General features: G+C 39.4%; 1 protein-coding gene across 3 annotated transcripts; it reads left to right on the top strand.

The window, feature by feature from the left end:
* The first annotated feature begins 8895 nt into the window (after window positions 1–8895).
* Window positions 8896–12377, top strand: LOC140942592 (uncharacterized). Of its 3 annotated transcripts, XM_073391514.1 has the most exons (3): window positions 8896–9782; window positions 10463–10583; window positions 10939–12377. In XM_073391514.1, exons 1-2 carry the CDS (start codon window positions 9064–9066, stop codon window positions 10464–10466), a joined length of 723 nt encoding a protein of 240 aa, XP_073247615.1. In that variant the 5' UTR covers window positions 8896–9063; the 3' UTR covers window positions 10467–10583; window positions 10939–12377. The 3 variants fall into 3 exon arrangements, with proteins under 3 accessions (XP_073247615.1, XP_073247614.1, XP_073247616.1); XM_073391513.1 differs by having other exon boundaries at window positions 8896–10583; XM_073391515.1 differs by lacking the exon at window positions 10939–12377 and having other exon boundaries at window positions 10463–10785.
* The last annotated feature ends 1013 nt before the right edge of the window (window positions 12378–13390 follow it).

The raw sequence follows: 13390 nt of genomic DNA, 5'->3' as shown, positions 1-13390 counted from the left end.
ATTATAGTGTGAGTGACAAAATCACAGCTTTTTGTCAAACAAATGTTATATCAACCGTTAACAACAAAAATGAACTTAAAAAGCTGTAAGGTTAACAAGTTTTTAAAAATGACTATTGCAATCCGTTTCAATCTTCTTCAAGTGTATCTGTCCCTGCTGGCCGTCCTAGCCTCCCACGCAGAAGTTGTTAGGGGTTCGTCACGCGTTCCTGCCCCACGAACTCCTAAGAACGTCTGCGTAGGAGGCTAGTGCCGTCCGTGCAAGTCCGTGCTTGCTTTTGTATTCGCTGTGACATTTATACCTTGTTTTAACTTTTTTGAGGCGTTATTTTAATGTTTCACGAAATTTGGTGGCAGTTCCCACTGTCTAAATTTTTGATAAATTTTAGGACACAGCTCCTGTAAGAAAAAGGCTGCGTTCGGCTTAAGTATCCGATCAGGCAGGAGCTTAACCCGGTTTCCTTCACTTAGAGCTACATAGCATATCCCGGTCTTGTTAGCATGGGGTTTACCCCCGGCATTAAATTCTCCGCTGCTCTTGTTTACACCTGCGTAGAGTGAGGCACCGTCAAAAGTGTCTTCCTATGATCACAACACAGTGATCCCACGAGGGCCTTGTCCCGGACCTTTCAATCGTGCGTCATGCCCCCCCCCCCCCCCCTCCCACCCGCTTCCCCTCTCAAACAAATTAGCCTGATTATCAAGCTTTTGGAAGAGAAGGGAGAAATTGGGCGCGCGTAGGAACCTTCCTTCTTAAACTCATTAATAATTCTTAAAGAAAATACAAAGGAAATTAATGCTTAATAAGATGAAAAACTGCTCATTTTTGCATCCTTAATTTCTCCTTCTAAAATCATTTAATTGAGCAGTTATGTCAAGCATTCGACACACTGTTTCATCACCAAATGAAAGACCTCGAAGTTCGTCAAAAATACTCCGCTGCGCGTCGTACTTTCAACTCTCTTCTCGGTGTTTCATCTGGTGATGAAACACTGCATCTCATGCTTGATATATTACTTCCTCTATCCTAGGTGGTGACTTTTCTTATGTTCAGGCCGATTTGAGTGTGAGGAAAGCCCCTTGCCCTCACGTGTCCTTGCTTTGGCTACCCTCTCGTGGCTCCGTGTGATCAACCTCGTCCCCAGGGCTTTTCCTTCAAAAATTTTTTTTAGAGGGAAAAGCCCTGGGGACGAGGTTGCCGTGTGATATCCTCTAAATGGAGAGCGTGATCGCATGCTGGGACAAAGAACTCTTCTCGGGTCAGGGGAAAGGTCCTTTTTTGTGCTTATCTACAAGAGTACATTTGTGTCACCAGCTTTATATCACAGCCTAAGGCCCTGTTTATATGCAGAAACGTCCCGCTTAGAAGGCTCACCCGTATACCCGAGCTACTCTGTGCGAGGCACCACCACAAAGCGTGGCGAACTGTTTACGTGAGAAACTAAAAGCTGGCTCGGCTCACCCTTTTGTGGAGGCAGGGTCACTCTCCTAGCCGGGTCAATTTTTCTCCATATAAACAGTTTGGTTCGCCCAGCTGGTAAAACTCGCTCCAAACTCGCTCAAGGTGAGACAATCCGAGCACGCGCGAGTGATGCTTTAGATAATTAGAACATGCGCGAACGCTTTTGACTTGGACGAAGGGGTCAACTTTCTCCTTAAAAACAACGCTTGCTAAAGTTGACTTGGCTTAAGGTGACTCGACCCAGTTTTTTTTTTTTTTTGGGGGGGGGGGGGTACCATCCTACTTTGAAGCTCTCTGGTATCCCCACCTTTACTTTTATCGTAAGTCTAACACATAGAATGGATAACATATAGATCATTCTACAATATAACATAAAATTTTTGGCGAATGTCACGTGGTTATAATGCCACGCCCCTTTGAGGTCTGAGTCGAAAATCTGCTGTTGCCGGCATTTTTTCGTGAAAGTACATAATACGCGCGCTTAAATAGAATAATGATAGTGCGTATTAGTGCCTCGCGCTGAACAGAGTTTCACCAAAATCGCAAAGACCCAATTCGAGAAATTCAGCGGTTTCCAAATTTAGGTCATAATTTATGCGAAAATGATAAGCAAGGCTTTACACGGATTATATCTAATAAACTATGAGATTCATCTCTGTATTTTGGGCAACGTTATAAGAGATGGGTCCTTGCAAGTCAGCAAAACGCTTTAGGGCCTTGTAAATGCGCGCCATTTCGAGCAAAGCAAACATATAGAAATTATAGTTTTCGCTATTTATTGATGTTTGTCAACGTTTAAGATACCTTCATACGAAAAAAGCATTTTCTTAAAAATTCGAAGTTTTTTTTCCTTCAATTTTTTTCAGGGCCACAATTGATTAACTAACTACCCGGACTCTGAATTTCATGGTCATTGAAAAACTGTGAAATTACCTTCTATAAGCCCAAACTTGAGTAAACATTGAAGATTTTTAGCGTTTTGGCTGAGTTTGTGCTTTGGGAGTTGTCTATTGTTTCTATAGTCTGTCATGATACAGCATTCTTGTTCAGCACGCGTGCAATTACCGCGCTTGGCTGAGTTCCGAATGCTTACCTGGAGATGATAATTTTGGTACAGTGGGACAGGCCATCGCGTGATACATAGAGGTTTAACTCACAATTTTTAATCAATACTCGTGCTTCTTGTGCCTTTGCAAAAAAATCAAAAAAGTGCTGCACCCTAAATCTACTTAATATTAAAAAAAATATCATTTTTTCATAGGTTTAATTCAAGCCAATAATTAAACCAACTCGTGACGGGAATCCCTTCTATTTTCTTATACTAAATTATCATATCTAGGTGAGCATTCGGAAGTCAGCCAAGCGTGGTCATTGCACGCGTGCTGAACAAGAATGCTGTATAATGACAGGCTAGAAACAATAGACAACTCCCAAAGCACAAACTCAGCCAAAACGCTAAATGAAGGTATGAAGGTATCTTAAACGTTGACAAACGTCAACAAATAGCTAAAACTATAATTTCTATATGTTTGCTTTGCTCGAAATGGCGCGCATTTACAAGCCCTAAAGCGTTTTGCTGACTTGCAAGGACCCATCTCTTATAACGATGCCCAAAATACAGAGATGAATCTCATAGTTTATTAGATATAATCCGTGTAAAGTTTGCTTATCATTTTCGCATAAATTATGACCTAAATTTGGAAACCGCTGAATTTCTCGAATTGGGTCTTTGCGATTTTGGTGAAACTCTGTTCAGCGCAAGGCACTAATACGCACTATCATTATTCTATTTAAGCGCGCGTATTATGTACATAACTTAATACAAGAGTGCATGCATGAATTATTTACCGAAAAAGTTATGGCTTCGTTAATATTTTTGTTTCCTGCTTCTGGCGTGGTAGTGAACGCATTTCTTTTCTTTCGAATGTTCAAATCTTGGAACATCAGTGCGTCCAGAGGCTTAAAAAACGTGATTTCCTTCCTGTTGTTTCTGAACATCTGCAACATCATTACTCACGTGGCCATGGTTGTCTCAAAGCGCCAGGTCTGGATGGCTCTTGCCACAACATTCTCATTCCAGACGATATATTTCTTCGCAGCCGTCGAACTTGCCTCAACTCTCGGGAGCTTTTTAGAACGCAAACTTAACTCGTTTCTGAATATTGCTACTTTGTTTTTCATCTCAGGCGGTTTGTCAAAGGTCTTTGGGCGCACGTACGAACTTTGTGGAGCCATCAACTGCTTTTCTTACAACTCGGAACAGAGTCTTAGTCCAGAAGTTGGGGGCATTCTTTTAACAAGCTGCTTGGTTCATTTTTTGGTTCCATCCTCGGTTCTTCTATTTGGCTCCTTTTACAAGGGCTTTCACTCCTGGGAGCGAAGAAAGGCTGTGGATGCAAATATAAGTTTCTCAAGACGTTTAGCTCGCCTGTTGACCAATACTTCATCAGCGCTTTTCATTTTGTACGGGACGTTAGTCGTCGAAGTAACGCTGTATTTTACGGAAGTGAATCAAGCAGTGCAATCTAGTATGCATATGTGTAGAGTAAATTGTCTCTATGAAGAGTTGTTTCTCCTACTTTCGATGTTCCCAGTCAGTTTGTTCGCCAAGTCTTTGAAGCAGAACGAAGGAACTCGAGATATTCTTTTCTGAGGATTTAGACCAGCGGATAATCTCAAAAGTACGAAATTAATACTTCAGTATTTGTAATGCTTTTGCAAAATTGTAGACTAGCTTTGTTAAGTTTGAACTAATCAATGTCTCCCATACTTCTTAACAAGGTCATCTCAAATTCAGAGCTGTTGAATACCGAACTGATCGAGCCATACATACTTTATAACTTCAAAACGTTTTTTCAATTCAAAGTAGACAGACTGCAAATTATAGTAGTTGCTAAAAAATATATCTACCTGTCCCAACTGTTCATCAGTAGGATGCCTAAAATGCGTGCAATTCTTCAATTGGTTTCGGCTCCATTAATTCCTATTCTTGGCTTGCACTGTCACGCAATGAAAAATAAAAATGCAAACCATTCAATATAGAAGGACTAGAATCTGGGAAATAAAAAAAGATAAATATACAAAAACCCTTGCCAAGAATCAGGTCTGTGAAATATTTCAAATGCGAGATATTGGGAAAAACGGTTTACTTAAATTTATAAAGCTTTGTATTGAAACGCCATGTTGGTGTCCCTTTCAGGAACACCAATATGGCCGCCGGATACCAACTGTTTTCTAGTTTTCCTACTAATGCGTGAATTCTTCGCTTGAGGAACTCATACAGATTACAGTAATATTTATTCTGAGACAAGGAATGTTTACATTGCAAAATCTCCCAAAATCGGTTATGTTTTAACCCACGTAAGAGCTTTCCCGGCCGCCGTCTAAATGCCGCGTCACGCAAAAGCCTGGGAATTCAAGAGTCCTCTCTCGCAAAACGAAGAACCCTTTCGAACCAAAAACTTTTTTATGTAAAGGTGTTTAGGTACTGTAATACCTCGTGAAAGTAGAAACTCAGAAGAATCGATGGTTTCTTAGTTTGATTTTTGGTGACGTCACGTGCAACCCAAGAATCGGCCAATTGCAGAACATTTTAGGAGGAGCCACCCACCGTGTGAGCACTAGCCTGCAAAGCAGGCGTATTTTGGGGCGAGATCCATGAATTGTTTTCAGGATAACGTTGTCCCGCCATCTTGGACGTTAATACTACCAGAGAGTTGGGACGAGTCAAAAAGTGTTTTTAAGGGAGAGGTAGATGGGTTAAAAATAGCAGGCGTATTTTGGGGCGAGATCCATGAATTGTTTTCAGGATAACGTTGTCCCGCCATCTTGGACGTTAATACTACCAGAGAGTTGGGACGAGTCAAAAAGTGTTTTCAAGGGAGAGGTAGATGGGTTAGTCTTTTTGGTTGCTTTTCAAGATGGCGGCCACGATCAAAGTACCTCCGAGTTTTCGTTAAAAAACGTAAAAAACGCCTGCTCTGCAGGCTATGTGAGCACAGTCGCGGACAACACATATAAGTGAGGAAAATAACGCAAAGCAAAACTAAGACGTTATTAAACGAATTACACCTTTTGCTGTTCATTACGAGAAAATACGCAATCATTTGCGTGAAACGGCGATCAATTGCGCGAATAAACATTCATTAGCGCGAAAATACGAACATTTGCCCATAAATCAGATTCAATAGCGATTTTTGCATTTTAATCAACATTCAATAACACTTTTGGGCATTCATATGCGTCATTCGGCATACAAAAGAGAAAAATATACTTTCATTTGCGCTAGTATGCAAGTCATTAACACCATCTCGAAAGCCAATAGGGACAATAAACAAACATTAAAGTGAAAAAACCATTTATTAACATTTCTGTCACACTGTTTGCAATTCAATAGCTCTTTCCAGTGGTGTTGACACGGATTTTTCCTAACTGGTCCGTGTCAAAAGTTGAAAAAGCCGTGAAAAGGCCTATTAGCTAGAAAGTGAAAAGGGATAAGTCAAATCCAAAAACATATACCGTGTCAAAGCTAAGAGCCATGGTAAAGGGAAGAAGCACGGAAAGGGCCACCATCAAAAAGGCAGCACGCTATAAAGCATAACACAGAAGACTTTCGTAAGTACTCAGCTAGGAACTGAACTCTCTATCCCTGTCAGCTGGGAACTCCACACCGTGAATGGTTCAAAATGGCCGGTAACTGATCCCAAGAAACTGTGTTCCCACTAGTTCTCCAGAGTGGTTTAGGGCCCCGTCCACACGCACGAATCAGGAGAAAACAAATTGCGGTTTCAAAAATGTCCGGATTCGTGTGACTCGCACTGATTAAAGAGCAGCGATCAAAACACCTTAATTTTAAGTTCTCTGCTCCTTCGATTCAATCCATGGTTTAAGTTCCTTATTATTGTTACTTCGATGTTTCCCATAAAAAAAATAAAGTATGATTTCTTAAAATTTGCTGCCAGTACGCGAAGCGCGAAATAAACAATGCGGTTTGGCACCTCGTCTGTTCAGTTTTTGCGTCACCCCTCACTACTGGGTTCTCCCTTTCACCAGTCAACTCAGTATATCTCCTACCCACCCCTGAAGCTATCGCCTCGTGCCACTCTTACACTTTTTTCGTGCCAAACAACCCCCCACATGAGCCGTTTGCCATTTGTATAAGTAATATATGCATAAGTAATTATTATTATTATTATTATTATTATAAGTAACTAATTATGCATAACACATGCATAACATATGCATAAGTAATTTTGCTTTACTGGAAAAGGGTAAGGAAGGCTTTTGATAGGAACGAGTTGCTTGACATAAAAATAAAAATAATAATAATAATAATAATAATAATAATAATAATAATAATAATAATAATAATAATAATAATAATAATAATAATAAAGTGTAGTTTCCTTTTTTTGGCGTCATTTTGGAAATGGCGGTTTTGGAGCCCGGAAATTGCCCGATAAAAACATCCTTAGTGATCCTTGGTACTGAACAACAGGATCGCACAAGATTGCATCGAAGACTTTGTACTTCGCCTCGTTTTGAAAAAGAAGCTAGTGGAAAGTACGTGATGTTAAAGAAAAACAAGCAACGTCTTCGGGCCCATTAGGGAGGGCGGAATCTCAGATACACTCTCCTTTTTTAATTCCTATTTTAGTCGACTAAAATAGTTAAATACGGCATTCGATTTTTATCGTCTCTGAACTTCGTCGAATTTTAACTCTGTTCACTGTCAATATTCTAAGTAATATAATAATATTCATGCATTAAGTTCGGCACATGTGAAATGCGACTTTTGAATCAAAAGTCGAACCTAAGTCGAATCTTCGACTGTTTCAGTCGCAGACACGGCAAACTTCGCATTTAATTTAAACAGTCGAATTTAATTGATTCAAACCTCGCACTTCACATGCATTTAACTGTCGTGTTAAGTTCGGCACATGTGAAATTCGACGTTTGAACCGGGCCTTAGTCGTCTGACTAAATAGGATAATAGACCGGCCTCTGTTATGACACAATTATCTTGAACCTTTTACCGGGGAGACCTTTTCACTGCCCTGACTTTAGTGGCAGAGCGGAGCTGCGACCGAAGACTCTTGAAAGTGGTATCTCTGTGACGAGTGTTGTCATTGTACCGTGTCGGCTTCGAAGCTGGCAGAACTATACTAACCAGTATTACAGTTATATTTACCAAATCAATGGATTGCAATTTTGGCGCGTTTTGATTGGCTCCCGTAACTGGGAATATGCATCGAACCTGAGGGGGGTAGTTGTTTTAGTATTCATCCGTGTAACTTATCAAAGTCATTTAAAAATGTAATTAATCAAAGACATTACTTAGTAAGGGCTTTGTGAACGAAGGAGTGACGAGAGAGTTATCATCTGCACATGTACGTATAAGGCGTTATATAGCATGCTTAAGGGACAGACGAGAGCTGGACAACGTCTGCCTGTCTGCCTGAGCATCACTACAGCTGTTCCTTATATAGAGTGTTTTCACATGACGTCACGGCGGCCATATTGGTGTCCCAAAGCAATGAAACGGCGGCCATATTGGTGTCCCAAACCAGTCCTCTGGGAGTTGAACTCTTTTCTTATGCAAACGCTTTCTTTTGTTCCAATAAATTTGCGTAGATGCTGGCCACGTGAGTGAAAACACTCCATAGTTCTCGCCTGGTTATTGACATCGAATGGTACAAAGTTGCCTTTTCAGATATTTGTCTTAAAACTGAGATGATATCAACCTGAGATTAGGCCCAATTTTAGCAGTTGTCATAAATTCTCTCTTACGTGGTTGCACTAAAATACAAAGCGAAACGAAAATAGAGCCTGATCTCAGGTTATTTCCTTTTTGGTTTCCTCACTGAGGGATACAGCCGAGCGAAAGCTGGACCGAGGTCAAACGAGAAAACGATGAGAGAGCGGGCAAGGGAAAGAAGACTGACTCTCACCCCCTCCCCCATAGTTTTCTCATTTAACCTCTGGCTTACTTTGTGAAACAGACAAGAAAAAAAGCACACAAACAAAATTCCGTACAGGTTGTTCAATTTAATAGTGCAACCAATGCAAACCAATGCAAACCGACAGAGGCAACTATTTTAAAGGTTGCAATTAGTGGTTTACGTTTCATTATAAAAAGAAAAGAGAAGAAAAGCAAAAAAAGGAAACTTGAAAATACCGGATTTATTTAATACGCAAGTATGAAAGTCTATTTAAACTAAGTGACGTCACCAAACGTTTTTGTAGCGAAAATTTACGTCGATGTTGCGTTAAATCCCCAGAAACCATCGCGGCCTTGTATCACGGCCTATTTTTGGCGCGAAAAATGCTTTTCTGGCAACACGCGTCTTCCATATTTGGCATAAAAGCAATTAGTCATTGTGATGTCATTTTGGTTGTTATAGTAACAAGAGGAGAAAAAAGAAATCGTTTCGCCGACGTTTTCTCAAACGAAGGTTGTGTGTGCAGAGGGAAAGCTCTGTGAGCTCAAAGAAGGGCAATATTTTGATTTCAAGAGAGAGGAAAAGCGTTTGGTTTTCTTTTGATCGTCTTGTCAAAGGATTACTTAAACTCCTCAGCAACCTTTTGTCACTAGACGTTCTCATGTGCCTGAAAGCAACGACAGAAATTTATGAAATGCTCGTTTGCAAGAAGAACATGGAGATCGAAAATGTCGTTGTGAAGCCACAAAAGAGGAAGAAAATTCGGCGATTGAAGAAGCGAAAGTACTGTGCTCTGTTTGGCGTCGAGAGAAGAGACGAAAACGATGTACCCATTAAACAGCGAAAGACGAAGACCGCGGCCCCCGAGAACACAACGCAGTTTATCATGGCGGACAAAGAAGTGAACGAACCTTTCTTTATCACTTCTCCTTCGTCTTCGTCTCCAGCGAGCCATTGTACAAGCTCACCAGGATCAGTTAGAGGAACACCTCTGTCAGAGAGAGACTTTGCTTTCGACTCGTCTGAAGAGGATCTCGTTCAGGACTTCGAGGAGCTTGATTTCGACTTGGATTTCTTTCAAAGAGACTACGAAGCCACGTACAATCGTATACAAGAAGAAAGTTTACTGGCTCTGTCACAGAACGAACTAGTAACTAGATATATAGAACTTGAAGGAAAAGAGGAATTACTTCTCAAGCGTTGCCAAGAACTGACGAATAATCAAGCTAACCAAAAGAAAGAGGAATGTTCGTTTTCGAGGGAAAATTCGTCTTCAACAAGCACGACCGCGCACGCGGTAAAAATAGGAGAGGAAAAATTGCTTCGTCAGCTGGAGGCGTTACAGAGAGAAAACAAGTCACTCAAAGAAGAAAACTTGAGGTTAAAAGGTTTTTCTTCTTCTGCAGGGCTAAATCGCCTTTCGTAACTCAAATTTTTCTCTTGAAAGAGAATTAACGAAAGTAAAAGTTGCTACTAGGTAGCAAAAAGAAATGACGAAATCCACATGAAATGTGAGACAATTTTGTTGAAATTTATCTTCAGTGCAGACGTTCATCGAAACTAAACGGGTCGTGTGACTCGTTATTTTCTTTTATTTTAATTTCCTTCATGTAGACATTTAGCTATATTGAAATCTGAAAAAAATGGGAAATTCAAATGTATTGGGGAAAAAATGGTTCTTTTAACATTGATGAGTTGGCAGGTTAATATTTTATTTATGTAATATTTGAAATGCGTAGGTTGGCATGAAATTGATTTTTTAAGGCCTGTGTAAATGCCCTTCAAAGGCGTTGAATTTGATCGATTCGGTGTCTTGTTGCTACGAGTTAAATTTCTGAGATTTTAGAAGCAGGCTGGTAATCATTTTCTATTTCCTCGAGACAATGTTATATGTGAAAAGAGAATCCTGTCTCTGGTCATCTGGTAGTGAAAGAAAAATGCCTCTTTGCATATTTGACATCTGAGTAGAACTCTTGTTTACAGTTTTTGCTGCTGTTGTGTATTAAGATAATGTTTAGAGGTGGACTTAAACTACCAGTTTTCCACCCTGTGAATTGTAGGTGATGTGGTGTTGTGACACTTGGTTCACTTGATACCAGTGGCATTGCCTTTGGACTGCACCACAAAAATGAGAAATGGAGATGCAGTTGTCCAGAACAGCTGGCTTGACTCCTTGTAAAGGTAAAGCCTGTTTGATGCTTTGAAAAGAAAAATGTTACCTCTGTTAGTTGCTGTCGGAAAGTAAAATCATGTGCATTAAAGACAGATAGCGACTATTTTCTCAATGAAAGTGTTTTCTGTTAATAAAGATAGCTATGTGCAGTAGTATCAAATATGTTATAGTACTGACTTAATTGCATACTAAAAAACACAGTTATTCTCATAGTGCATTCCTTGTTTTGAAAGGATTATTTAGTAGTTTGGGAAAAGGGGTAATTCAGATCCTGGCAGTGGAGCAGTTCATAAGATTGTAATTTTCTGTTTGTAGCTATTGTGGAAGCATTGATTAGCTAATCATGTTGCTTTTTATTTCAAGCTGTGTGGTGGTGGATGGCACATGGAGTATCTATTACCATGTCAACACCTGCTGCTGAATTTCAGCTAAGTATCCTCTGCTGTTGTTCTGAGTTGTCAGAGTTTGATTGACCCTCTTTGTCTCATGCAACATTCTAACAACCTGAATGGCATGTACAGTCTTTCCTGGGGCACTTTCCATTTTGTCAGAACTGATTGGCCAGACCAATACCGTAGAAATGAGAAATTTATTTCTAAACAAAACTATTCAGCCAGATCAGTCAAATCCTAAACAGTATACATAAAGGAGAAGGTTTTTCAGCAAAACCTCTTGGAAAAAGCCTATTTTGTTTTCAAGCGCAGTGGTCTGGCCAGCACGTTCTGTCAAATGGAATTCTATGAAGAATGTGTGATTAGGACTTTCTTTGTATTGCTGTTGCATGTCTCAAAATGCTATCTAAAGTTGAATCTCAAACACTGATTTATGTTACCCTTACAAGATTTCACCCTTTTTTTCCCCATAGAATTAATGGTCCATCTGTGAAACATTTTATCCAATATTGCACATTGATTGAATGATCTATTATCGACGTGATCAATGACTAAAAGCCTTTCTATTAAAGGAGTACTGAACTCAACCTCTTTCTCAGGAAAGAAAAAGATAGCGGGCGCATGTAAGAGTTTGGGACCAATTTCTGATGAGAAAAAAATGTAGAGTTTCACAGTCAGGGCCGGCCTAGTTGTTCAAAAGCTGATTATTGCTAAGCCGGGATTAAATGTTAATCCGGGTTTCTTTTTCTTTTGTTCAAGATTATTTTCTTGGATGATTTCTCTATTCTTTTTAGAGCATCCATTCATCAAGTTGAGGACAAAGTGGATTAATCTGAATTTGCTTTTCAAGCTTTCATATTTGAATTCAAATTTTGCACAACCCCGGATTATCTTAACCCGGCTTTGAACATCCTGACCAAGGCTTTTAGTGCAGATGAAACCCATAACACATGTAGTGGCTAAGCTTATCTCAGGGTAGTCTGTGAAAGCTGTATGTGGAAGAGAGTACAGGTACGGCTTTTTTCATTGATCCAGTCAACATTCAATAATTTTTGAGTAAGTCTGAAGTTAAATATTGGATTTTCATTTCGTGAATGGATCATTGTATCAATGAAAGGAATCAATTCCCATCAATGAATTTATTGAAAGGCTTTGAAACCCTTGTTATGATTTGTCACCTCTGTACCCTAAGGCCCTCTGTTAAAGCATTTTCTTGACAACAGCAGTTGGGAAGGGTGTTATGTTCTTGTGTGTTGTATACTCTCTTTTTTTCTCAGGATAAGTTGTTGGCGGTGCACCGAACTTCAGTAATATGGACATGGTGTTAACACTCGGGTGATCACTGTTTTCTTATGTTTGTTGTTTGTGTAGTTCATGGTTGTCCAAATTAAAGTTATCTAACCAAATGAATTGTGTGTTTTATTTTCTCTTTGAAGTGTTATTTAAGCATCCAACAATTTTTTCTTGATTGGTCAGGATAATAAACCCAAATGGGATGACAAAAGAACACAGAAATTTTGCTATGGCATTTTCAAGCTTTATAAGTGTTTGGCCAAACTCCTTTGTGGATTTCTTACTCTGATAAATCAAGTTAGAAAGTTTGCCCTTTTTCTCTAATAGAAGTAATAATTATTTCTGTTACAGAAGAACAAAGTCTTGAAGTTAAAACAAACACTTATGAATTTCTTGTTACAATGAAACAGTATTTGGCAACTGTATAAAAAACAATTTGTTTTTTAGCTTTTCTTCAGTCAGTATAAACAGGTTATCACAGAGGCCTGAATTCTTGAAAAGTTTTGAAACAACTTAGGATGGGAAATCAAGATAAATTCTGGAAAAAATGATGGTCATCTGGAACTGTTGAATGACTTTTGTGTTTACAGTTTCCATAGTCATGTCTGTAACACGTGTAAGAAAAGCGATAATTCAGAAAGCCAGCTACAAAATACTGTATGGTTCAGTTTGCAAACAAGGAGAGTTTATAATGCTTTCATGGTTTGTACAATCTTGAAAAGGTCTTGAATATTGCTAGTCATCTTGAAAAGTCCTTGAGTCAAGTTTAGGTCCTTAAAAAGTACTTGATTTCTTTGTTAGGTCTTGAAGGGTCCTTGAAATTCACAACCTTGTGTATTCCAGACACCTTTTTCTGTAAAATTAGATTGCTTTGCCCGGGAAAATTTGGCTCACCCTCGGTGTAAGAACCTGTAAAACCCACAGGTAATTTAAAACCAAGTTTGTGCATAAACGATATTTTATTTCTGTTTCTTTATTTCAAATGCTACAATGGCAGTCCACCCGAAGACGGACGTCTCTCAAAGACGGACACATAGTGCTGCTTTCAAAGGTGTCCGTCTTAGAGAAAGTCTACTGTATTAATAATAGATCAGGAATTTGAGAAGATCAATAACTCCTTGCAACTAAGA

The sequence above is a fragment of the Porites lutea genome, chromosome 7 (genome assembly GCF_958299795.1).
Source record: "Porites lutea chromosome 7, jaPorLute2.1, whole genome shotgun sequence".
Classification (NCBI taxonomy): domain Eukaryota; kingdom Metazoa; phylum Cnidaria; class Anthozoa; order Scleractinia; family Poritidae; genus Porites; species Porites lutea.
Note: the sequence above shows the minus strand (reverse complement) of the source record. Positions and strands in the feature narration are given on the sequence as shown.